At 45.4% G+C, this 12,092-nt stretch overlaps 1 protein-coding gene across 2 annotated transcripts in view; it reads right to left on the bottom strand.

The window, feature by feature from the left end:
• GNB4 (G protein subunit beta 4) overlaps positions 1 to 12,092 on the bottom strand; it is a 120,206-nt gene that overhangs the window by 16,175 nt on the left and 91,939 nt on the right. For both annotated transcript variants that reach the window (XM_038751032.1, XM_038751024.1), the window contains exons 6-8: positions 8,470 to 8,632; positions 6,647 to 6,713; positions 6,353 to 6,554 (exon numbers count right to left, since the gene is read on the bottom strand). In XM_038751032.1, the coding sequence (XP_038606960.1) occupies positions 6,353 to 6,554; positions 6,647 to 6,713; positions 8,470 to 8,632 (432 nt within the window). The remainder of the gene's footprint in view (positions 1 to 6,352; positions 6,555 to 6,646; positions 6,714 to 8,469; positions 8,633 to 12,092) is intronic.

The following is a 12,092-nucleotide window of genomic DNA, read 5'->3' as shown; positions in this document are numbered from 1 at the left end:
TGGCTTCTAGAATAAGGTCAAGAAAAGGGATCCCGGAGAGCCGATCTTCAGTAACTTTTAGACCGTGAGCCCACTGTTGGGTAGGGACTGTCTCTATATGTTGCCAACTTGTACTTCCCAAGCGCTCAGTACAGTGCTCTGCACCCAGTAAGCGCTCAATAAATACGATTGATTGACTGATTGAGTCGAAAACCCTTGAGCCGGGAGTCTTTAACCGTGCCCAGAGCCGAGTGGCTCCCCTTCAACGGGCTCCGGAGTTGGAGGGCTTGGCCAAGATCTTCATGTTCATTAGGGAGTTAGTATGTTTGGTTTTGTTCTTAGTATGCTTGGTTTTGTTCTCTGTCTCCCCCTTTTCGACTGTGAGCCCACTGTTGGGTAGGGACTGTCTCTATGTGTTGCCAATTTGTACTTCCCAAGCGCTTAGTACAGTGCTCTGCACATAGTAAGCGCTCAATAAATACGATTGATGATGATGATCATCATCATCAATCGTATTTATTGAGCGCTTACTATGAATCATCAGAGAGATGAGGATTAGGGAGCTGATTCTTCAGCCCCCTGGGAACAAGACGGCAACTGAGGCTGGTGCATGGGAGCCTCTGAAAAAAAGAGAGCGCTCCTTCATCAGAGGGAGAGCAAAACGGCAGAGAATGGCAGAGTGAAAGAGGGAGGGACAGGAAGGAGCAGAGTGGCCGGGGGCCCTCCAATTCTGCCACCGTCACTTGCCTGCTGGGTGACCTTGGCCAAGTCACTTAACTTCTCGGTGCCTCCGTTTCCTCATCTGCAAAATGGGGATTCAATACCTGTTCTCCCGCCTACTTAAGATGGTGAGCCTCCCGTGGGACGGGGACTGTGACCGACCTGATTAACTTGTGTCTGCCACAGAGCTCAGAAAGTGCTCGTGCATTCACTCAATCGTATTTACTGAGCGCTTACTGTGTGCAGAGCACCGTAGAGAAGCAGTGTGGCTCAGTGAAAAGAGCCCGGGCTTTAGAGTCAGAGGTCACAGGTTCAAATCCCGGCTCCGCCACTTGTCAGCTGTGTGACTCTGGGCAAGTCACTTGATTTCTCTGGGCCTCTGTAAAATGGGGATTAAGACTGTGAGCCCCCCGTGGGACAACCTGATCACCTTGTAACATCCCCAGTGCTTAGAACAGTGCTTTGCACATAGTAAGCGCTTAGTAAATGCCATTATTATTATTATTATATTACTAAGCGCTTGGGAAGTACAAGTTGGCAACACATAGAGACGGTCCCTTACCCAACAGTGGGCTCACAGTCTAGAAGGGGGAGACAGAGAACAAAACAAACACATTAAGACTGTGACAAACATGAGACTGTGAGCCCCACGTGGGACAAATTGATCACCTTGTATCCAACCCCAGTGCTTAGAACAGTGCTCTGCACATAGTAAGCGCTTAACAAATGCCATTATTATTAACAAAATAAAATTAATAGAATATGTACAAGTAAAATAAATAAATAAATAGACTAATAAATATGTAAAAACATATATACATATATACAGGTGCTGTGGGGAAGGGAAGGAGGTAAGGCAGGGGGGATGGAGAGGGGGAAGAGGGGGACATAGTAAGCCCTTAAAAACAACAATAATAATAATAATATTCACAATAAATGGGAAAAAAAGGAAAACAGAGAAGATGGAGGAGGAGAAAGGTAGTGAGGGAGGAGAGATTAAAGATACTCAAGAGGTAGAGACACACACACACAGACTCTGAAGAGAGGATGTCTGGGGAAAGAATGAGAAGTCAGGGGGACTTCCCCTTTTAGACTGGGAGCCCACTGTTGGGTAGGGACTGTCTCTATATGTTGCCAACTTGTACTTCCCAAGCACTTAGTCCAGTGCTCTGCACACAGTAAGCGCTCAATAAATACGATTGACTGATTGACTGATTGACAGAGAGAGAGTAAGTTACATCCTGGCTATTCTTCACCTGATACTGCTTCAATCTCTCAAAAATAGTAGTAGTGAGGGTGCGTGAAGACTCACTGGGTGCAATGCAAGGTACTAAGCGCTTGAGAAAGTATGACCAAAACGTGAGACATATTCCTTGCCCACACATTACTAAGCGCTTGGGAAGTCCAAGTTGGCAACATCTAGAGACGGTCCCTACCCAACAGTGGGCTCACAGTCTAGAAGGGGGAGACAGAGAACAAAACCAAACATATTAACAAAAGAAAATAAATAGAATATGTACAAGTAAAATAAATAAATAGACTAATAAATACGTAAAAACATATATACATATATACAGGTATATATATATATGTATATGATATGTATGTATATGTATATATGTATATACACACACACATATGTGGTATATGGTACCATGGTATATGGTATATATGTATATATGTGTGCGTATATATGGCACATATACGGCATATATATGGTATATATGGTACATATAGTACCATGGTATATGGTATATATGTATATGTATATGTGTGTGTGTGTATATGTATATATATATACATATACACACATACACACACATATACATATACATATATACCATATACCATGGTACCATATACCACATATATGTGTGTATACACACACACACACACACACACACACACACACACACACACACACACACACACATATATATACCAGAGCAAACAGACATAGAAACCTTTCACCTTCTCACCAACCACTGTATGCTTAAAGTCTTATTTTAATAACGGTGGTGGTTTGGATACAGCCATGCCCCTTCTCTCACTCGGAGCCTCCGTCCTAAGCCGCAAGCATTGGACCTGAAATGCATTAATGACTGAGCTGCCCCACTTAATTCCCAATTCCCTCATCGCATCAAACTCAGTCTCCTTCTCTAGCAATTACATTTTCATTTGCACCAATGACCTGCAGTTGTGCTTAAATGTACGTTCATTTTTTCCTTTCAGTATTTGTATTGACTCATTTATTCGTATTTATTGAGCGCTTACTGTGTGCAGAGCACTGTACTAAGTTTGCCCCTAGACACCAGTCCTGTGCAAGTAGGACTTGAGAAATAGTGTAATAATAATAATAATGTTGGTATTTGTGAAGCGCTTACTACGTGCCAAGCACTGTTCGAAGCGCTGGGACAGATACAAGGTAATAATAAAAATAATGGCATTTGTTAAGCACTTATATATGCAAAGCACTGTTCTAAGCGCTGGGGGGGATACAACGTGATCAGGTTGTCCCATGTGGGGCTCACAGTCAATCCCCATTTTACAGATGAGGTAACTGAGGCTTAGAGAAGTGACTTGCCCAAGGTCACACAGCAGACCTGTGGCGGATCCGGGATTCGAACCCATGACCTCTGACTCCAAAGCCCGGGCTCTTTCCACTGAGCCACGCTGCTTCTCTAGGTAATCAGGATATCCCATGTGGGGCTCACTCTTTGAATCCCCATTTTACAGATAAGGTAACTGAGGCACGGAGAAGTTAAGTGGCTTGCCCAAGGTCACACAGCTGACAAGCGGCGGCGGGGGGATTAGAACCCATGACCTCTGCCTCCCAAGTCCGCGCTCGTTCCACGCAGGAGCCACGCTGCTCCTGAGTGTAGCCTAACGGACAGGGTGCGCGCCTGGGAATCGGGAGGACCTGGGTTCGAATCCCGGCCGGGCCACTTCATCATCATCATCAATCGTGTTTATTGAGCGCTTACTATGTGCAGAGCACTGTACTAAGCGCCCGGGAAGTACAAATTGGCAATATATAGAGACAGTCCCTACCCAACAGTGGGCTCACAGTCTAAAAGACTGTGTCTTGACTGCTGTGTGACCTCGGGCAGGTCGCTTGGCTTCTCTGTGCCTCAGTCACCTCATCTGTTCAATGGGGATTAAGACTGCAAACCCCACGTAGGACCTGGACTATGTTCAATCTGATCAGTTTGTACGTACCCCAGCACTTAGTACAGTGCCGGGCACAAAATAGGCACTTAATATTAAAAAAAGAGTATATGGTTCAGATATTGGTCATCTGATCGTTGATAGGGAGGCAGCAGCAGGGCTCGGTGCCATCTTTTCCACCCAAATAGCCCTATTTAAGGGTGGGCCTTTCATCCATTTCATTCATATGTTTGTACATATTTTTTTTTTTACTCTATTTATTTACTTATTTAATTTATTTGTACATATCTATTCTATTTATTTTATTTTGTTAGTATGTTTGGTTTTGTTCTCTGTCTCCCCCTTTTAGACTGTGAGCCCACTGCTGGGTAGGGACTGTCTCTATATGTTGCCAATTTATACTTCCCAAGCGCTTAGTACAGTGCTCTGCACATAGTAAGCGCTCAATAAATACGATGGATGATGATGATGATGATCCAAATGCGGGACAGGCTAGAAGACGCGCCTTCGCTACGGCCGGCATCGCCAAACCCAAACCAGAGGACTGAGCCGGCGTGAACCATTACCTTCCAATCAATCAATCAATCGTATTTATTGAGCGCTTACTGTGTGCAGAGCACTGTACTAAGCGCTTAAGATCTGGCTACCTGCAGTGCTGTCTTTGAAAAGGCGAGAGAGCTACATACAGATGGAGGGCAGCTTTACACAGTTGTAGCACACCTACAGATTCATCATCATCCATCGTATTTATTGAGCGCTTACTGTGTGCAGAGCACTGTACTAAGCGCTTGGGAAGTCCAAGTTGGCAACATATAGAGACAGTCCCTGCCCAACAGTGGGCTCACAGTCTAAAAGGGGGAGACAGAGAACAAAACCAAACATACTAACAAAATAAAATAAATAGAATACATTACTGGAGATTTGGGGCTATGTGAAGGTTGCCTGACCCATGCGGTCACATTCATTCATTCATTCAGTCGTATCTATTGAGCGCTTACTGTGTGCAGAGCACTGGACTAAGCGCTTGGGAAGTACAAGTTGGCAACATATAGAGACGGTCCCTACCCTACATGCTTGTCTTCTAGGTGACTGTAAATTATGATTATAATCATCATCAATCATCATCAATCGTATTTATTGAGCGCTTACTATGTGCAGAGCACTGTACTAAGCACTTGGGAAGTACAAATTGGCAACATATCGAGACAGTCCCTACCCGACAGTGGGCTCACAGTCTAAAAGAATAAAAAAAAGCTCGTTATGAGCAGGGAACATGTCTGCTAAACCTGTTGCATTGTGTTGTCCCAAGTGCTTACTACAGTGCTCTGCACACAGTAAGCACTCAATACGACTGATTAAGAATTGGATGATGAATGTTAACAAAATAGTCCTCCCTCCCCACATCTGCCAAGCCAGCTCTCTTCCTCCCTTCAAAGCCCTACTGAGAGCTCACCTCCTCCAGGAGGCCTTCCCAGACTGAATCCTTTTTCCTCTCCCCCTCCCCATCCCCCACGCCCTACCTCCTTCCCCTCCCCACAGCACCTGTATGTATATTTGTACAGATTTATTACTCTATTTATTTTACTTGTACATATTTACTATTCCCTTTATTTCGTTAATGATTTGCATACAGCTTTAATTCCATTTGTTCTGACGATTTTGACACCTGTCTACATGTTTTGTTTTGTTGTCTGCCTCCCCCTTCTAGACTGTGAGCCCGTTGTTGGGTAGGGACCATCTCTATATGTTGCCAAATTGTACTTCCCAAGCGCTTAGTACAGTGCTCTGCACACAGTAAGCGCTCAATAAATATGACTGAATGAATAATAATAATAATAATAATAATGTGGCATTTCATGAGAAGCAGCGTGACTCACTGGAAAAGAGCCAGAGGTCATGGGTTCAAGTCCCAGCTCCACCAATTGTCAGCTGTGTGACTTTGGGCAAGTCACTTCACTTCTCTGTGCCCCAGTTCCCTCATCTGTAAAATGGGATTAAGACTGTGAGCCCCCCATGGGACAACCTGATCACTCAGTTACCTCCCCAGCGCTTAGAACAGTGCTTTGCACACAGTAAGCGCTTAATAAATGCTATCATTATTATTATTATTATTTACTAAGCGCTTACTATGTGCAAAGCACTGTTCGAAGCGCTGAAAAAGTCTCAATGCAAATGGAGAAAAAAGAGCACCTGGTGCTTCTGTTAAGAAAGCATGTATCATCAATCGTATTTATTGAGCGCTTACTATGTGCAGAGCACTGGACTAAGCGCTTGGGAAGTACAAATTGGCAACATATAGAGACAGTCCCTACCCAACAGTGGGCTCACAGTCTAAAATGTATCAATCCATTGCCCATTTGAGGATTACAATGCTAACACACTAAGTCTTTCAGAAATAGTTTTGGAAGCAGTTTTTTTTTTTTTTTTTTTAAAATCACATTAGAAAACGCCATAAAATTCACCGTAATAGAAATCAGTCACTTACACAGACCGCGTTAATGTCTGATACGTGGCCGGTGAACGACTGCCTGCACATTCCATCACGAATGTCCCAGAGCTTAGAAGAGGCATCGCAAGCGCCCGACACAAAAGTTCTCATGTCCGGACTGAGCGAGAGACTCATCACATCTCCAGTGTGTCCCGTAAATGCGGTGGTCTGCTGGCCGGTTTCGATATCCCACAGAGCGCTGCGATTAATAAAGAAGAAGAAAATGATCGGTGACGATTCCCAAATACTGCATTCATCCTCCCCACCCAACTTCGGCACCACAGAACTTACCAGGTTGTGTCACCCGAACTCGTAACGATTTGGTTGTCGTCTAAAAAACGACAGCAGGACAAGTAACCTGAAACACACGAAAGCGGTAGACGCCGTGTTATTGCGTTCGAATACTGGATCGCGGCCCACGACGGTAACCGACGCGAAGGGCTTTTATAACTTCTTGGCGTCAGATGTTGGAGGACAAACCAGTTTTTCTATTTTTTTTTAATCGTTTCAAAGTCATTGTTGGTACACGGGTTTAATCACTTTAGGACAGAATTGGCTGGGCACCGGTATTTTTGGAACCGGTGTTCAAGTTGGAACACCAGCACATAAATGGGCACAGAACAGTGAATTCTTGGCAAGGTAATTCTAAGAAATTTCTTCTACCCTGCGGAATCGTTTTCACTTCCCTCGATGCACAAAGCTGCCAATACCTTGCAGTTGCTGGGAGCTCGTTCTGGGCGGGGAAGGTGTCTACCACTTCTGCTGCGCTCTCCCAAAGGCTTAGTGCGGTGCTCTGCACATAGTAAGCACTTCAGAAATATGGTTGATTAATTACTACACGGTTCCTGAACATAAAAGAAGCAGGATTTCCAGTTTGAAAGCCTCACTCCAGGTAGCAGGGTCCTACAGGGATTCAGAGCGAGTCCTGTCCTCCCACATAGGGTCTGTTTATGGCTCAGACTGGCCCTAATTTTGGAAATTTCCCCCACTCAATCACACTCTCCATTGGGTGGGGGCTTCCCTAGGTATAGGCAGACTATTTTCCAAGCCAGTCCTGAGGCTGTTTTGAAACCAAAAGAGCAATAACCACATGGTAGGGATGAGAAGCTGAAAGGGAGGAAGAATTGTGTTCAATCAGCCACTTCTGAACATCTGAGGCTGCAGGGGCCCAGTTGATTCATTGGTTAGAGTAGCTCCATCAATCAATCAATCAATGGTATTTATTGAGCGCTTACTGTGTGCAGAGCACTGTACTAAGTGCTTGGGAAGTACAAGTTGGCAACATATAGAGACGGTCCCTACCCAACAATGGGCTCACAGTCTAGAAGTGGGAGACAGAGAACAAAACCAAACATATTAACAAAGTAAAATAAATAAATAGAGTAATAAAAATGTACAAACATATATACATATATGCAGGTGCTGTGGGGAAGGGAAGGAGGTAAGACGGGGGATGGAGGGGGGCAAGGGGGAGAGGAAGGAGGGGGCTCAGTCTGGGAAGGCCTCCTGGAGGAGGTGAGCTCTCAGTAGGGCCTTGAAGGGAGGCCAAATAGTAAATATGTACAGGTAATAAATAGAGTAATAAATCTGCAGAAATATATATAAGGGTGCTGTGGGGAGGGGAAGGAGGTAGGGTGGGGGGGATGGGGAGGAGGAGAGGAAAAAGGGGGCTCAGTGTGGGAAGGCCTCTTGGAGGAGGGGATCTCTCAGTAGGATGTGCTAAGCACTGTTCTAAGCCTCGGAGTAGATACGAGGTAATCAGGTTGTCCCACATGGGGCTCACAGTCTTCATCCCCATTTTACAGATGAGGTAATAATAATAATGGCATTTGTTAAGCACTTACTATGTGCCAAGTACTGTTCTAAGCGCTGGGGAGGTTACCAGGTGAACAGGCTTTCTTCTTGTACTTCTTCTTGTACTTCCCAAGCGCTTAGTACAGTGCTCTGCACACAGTAAGTGCTCAATAAATACGATTGATTGATTGATTGATTCTTACCACCTCTTGACAGGGCTGACTTACGGATGGTGCGAAGGCCGGCCACGGCGAGGTCCTGGTAAAGGGAAAAGGTTCAAGGGATTGGGAACAAAACGGTAGGAATATAAAGAGACTTACCTGTGTGACCTGGTAGTTCTCTGCTCACTCTCACATTACCCTCTCTAGTTTTCAAGTTGTAGATGGAACAGATGTTGTCCAGTCCACCACAAGCGACGTAGTTACCGGAGGGAGCATATGCACAGGTCATGACCCAGGAGGATCTCAAAGGAATGGCATGCATCTTTAAGAGAAATATTACATATCAGACCTCTTACGGTGATTATACAGACAGTTATATTCATAACTTGGCCCTTGGAAGTCATCCTTTATTTTAGGGGATTTGCCAAGGGCTTCCTACGGGCCAGGCACTGTAATAATAATAAGGATGGCATTTGTTGAGCGCTTACTATGTGCAAAGCACTGTTCTAAGCGCTGGGGGGGATACAAGGTGATCAGGTTGTCGCGCGGGGGGCTCACAGGCTTAATCCCCATTTTACAAATGAGGGAACTGAGGCCCAGAGAAGTTAAGTGACTTGCCCAAGGTCACGCAGCGGACACGTGGTGCAGCCGGGATCAAACAGAAGCAGCGTGGCTCAGTGGAAAGAGCACAGGCTTTGGAGTCAGGGGTCATGGGTTCAAATTCCGGCCCCGCCAACTGTCAGCTGTGTGACTTTGGGCAAGTCACTTCACTTCTCTGGGCTTCAGTTCCCTCATCTGGAAAATGGGGATGAAGACTGTGAGCCCCCCATGGGACAACCTGATCACATTGTAACCTCCCCAGTGCTTAGAACAGTGCTTCGCACATAGTAAGCGCTTAATAAATGCCATCATCATCACCATCATCAAACCCAGCTCCTTCTGATGCCCAGGCCCATGCTCCGTCCGCTAGGCCATGCTGCTTCTTGGCCTTAACTTCACAGGGACTGCACTCTTCGGATTTTCATCCTGCTTCAATGCAAAGCCTCAGTTTCTTTTGCTGGCTTTTCCTTTTCTCTTCACCTTTAACGGTGAGTAACCTGCTGGGCTCAGGTCTGGGGCCCCTACCCTTCTCACTTCCAACTCAGTTTGGCAGAAAGCTCATCTGCCGATAGTTTCAACCACCACCTCAAATCAGATGACTCCCCAACCTGTATTTCTACAGCAAACTTCTCTCCTGTTCTACAAGCTCAAATAATTTCCTCTTGCCCCACCAACGGGACATTTTCATCTGGATGATTTGCTGGCACCATAAATATTAATACAGCCCAAACTGAACCCTCCTCTTCCCTTCTAAACTCCTCAAGTTTCAACCAACACCTCAAATCAGATGACTCCCCAACCTGTATCCCTAGAGCAAACGTCTCTCCTGTTCTACAAGCTCAAATAATTTCCTCCTGCCCCACCAACGGGACATTTTCATCTGGATGAATTGCTGGCACCATAAATATTAATACAGCCCAAACTGAATCCTCCTCTTCCCTTCTAAACTCCTCAAGTTTCAACCATCACCTCAAATCAGATGACTCCCCAACCTGTATTTCTACAGCAAACGTCTCTCCTGTTCTACAAGCTCAAATAATTTCCTCCTGCCCCACCAACGGGACATTTTCATCTGGATGAATTGCTGGCACCATAAATATTAATACAGCCCGAACTGAATCCTCCCCTTCCCTTCTAAACTCCTCAATTTTCCCATCATTTTCAACATCACCATTCTGTCTCCTTAGCAGAAGCAAGGAAGGCAGAGAAGACATTTCAAGGACATGGTACAACAAAGTCTTGAACGATGCTGCATCCCCGCTGAAAACAGGGAGTCAATTGCTGAAACTAGACCTCCATGGCTCACTGCTATCAAGAAACATCTCCTTAAGCAAAAGCTTCACATGGAAAGACAGAAAAGGAGGCAAAAGAGAAGACAGTAGCAGGTACTGCAAACATTCAGTACAATAATACAACATGGGACCGCTTTTTAATAATAACAATAATAATAATAATAATAATAATGGCATTTTTTAAGCGCTTACTATGTGCCAAGCACTATTCTAAGTGCTGGGGGGAGGTACAAGGTAAGCAGGTTGTCCCACAAGGGGCTAACAGTCTTCATGCCCATTTTATAGATGAGGTAACTGAAGCCCAGAGAAGTGAAGTAACTTGCCCAAAGTCACACAGCTGACGAGTGGCGGAGCCAGGATTAGAACCCACAACCTCTGACTCGCAAGCCCGGGCTCTTTCCACTGAGCCACGCTGCATCTCATGAGTGCCCAGTGTGACTAGGGCTGTGGATCCCTAGCCTTTGAAGCTCCACAGACACTCATAGGTGAATTTCACCATCAACGGGGTCTTCTTCAAATGCAAAGGATAACTATATTCTGTATGTAAACAGATGCATAATATATATGCCTATGATGATGATGGCATTTGTTAAGCGCTCACTATGTGCAAAGCACTGTTCTACGCACTGGGGAGGTTACAAGGTGACCAGGTTGTCCCATGGGGGCGCTCACAGTCTTCATCCCCATTTTACAGATGAGGGAACTGAGGCACAGAGAATAATAATAATAATAAATAATAATGGCATTTATTAAGCGCTTACTACATGCAAAGCAGCATCATCATCATCATCATCAATCGTATTTATTGAGCGCTTACTGTGTGCAGAGCGCTTGGGAAGTACAAGCTGGCAACCTATAGAGACTGTCCCTACCCAACAGCGGGCTCACAGTCTAGAAGGGGGAGACAGAGAACAAAACCAAACATACCAACAAAATAAAATAAATAGAATAGATAGGTACAAGTAAAATAAATAAATGAATAGAGTTAATAAATACGTACAAACATATATACATATCTAGAGGTGAGGGTCCCCAGTACACAATGGGGAGTGGAAAGCAGGGGAGCAGGATCTTGTCTCCCCGCATAATCCCCCATCTCTGAGGACCCAGAAGACCCAGGCAGACAATTACCTGCTCTGATAATTACCTTCAGGGTCATGTGGGATAAATAACCCCTTTCCTGAGTCTCCCTTACAGCCAGCTGCAAAGTGGGGGGGAAATATGCCTCAGTTGATCACTATTTCCTACAAAAACAACTTATGAAACCTTAAAGCACCGTTCTAAGGCGCTGGGGAGGCTACAAGGCAATCAGGTTGTCCCACAGGGGGCTCACAGTCTTCATCCCCATTTTGCAGATGAGGTAACTGAGGCCCAGAGAAGTGACGTGACTTGCCCAAAGTCACAGAGCTGACAACTGGCGGAGCTGGGATTTGAACCCACGACCTCTGACTCCAAAGCCCGGGCTCTTTCCACTGAGCCACGCTGCTAAGTGACTTGCCCAAAGTCACCCAGCTGACAAGTGGCAGAGCCGGGATTTGAATCCATGACCTCTGACTCCAAAGCCTGGGCTCCTTCCACTGAGCCATGCTGCTGGAGAGTAGACTGCAGGAGGATAGTATGTTTGGTTTTGTTCTCTGTCTCCCCCTTTTAGACGGTGAGCCCACTGTTGGGTGGGGACTGTCTCTATATGTTGCCAATTTGTACTTCCCAAGCGCTTAGTCCAGTGCTCTGCACATAGTAAGCGCTCAATAAATACGATTGATGATGATGATGATCACCTCCCAGTTGGATGGCTGCAATAGTCTTCGTACCGGACCCTCCTGCCCCCTCTCTTCCCCCTACTGAACAAACAGCTGCACATGATCAACTTTCCAAAATACTAATCAGAGC

Source organism: Tachyglossus aculeatus, chromosome 1 (genome assembly GCF_015852505.1).
Source record: "Tachyglossus aculeatus isolate mTacAcu1 chromosome 1, mTacAcu1.pri, whole genome shotgun sequence".
Classification (NCBI taxonomy): Eukaryota; Metazoa; Chordata; class Mammalia; order Monotremata; family Tachyglossidae; genus Tachyglossus; species Tachyglossus aculeatus.
Note: the sequence above shows the minus strand (reverse complement) of the source record. Positions and strands in the feature narration are given on the sequence as shown.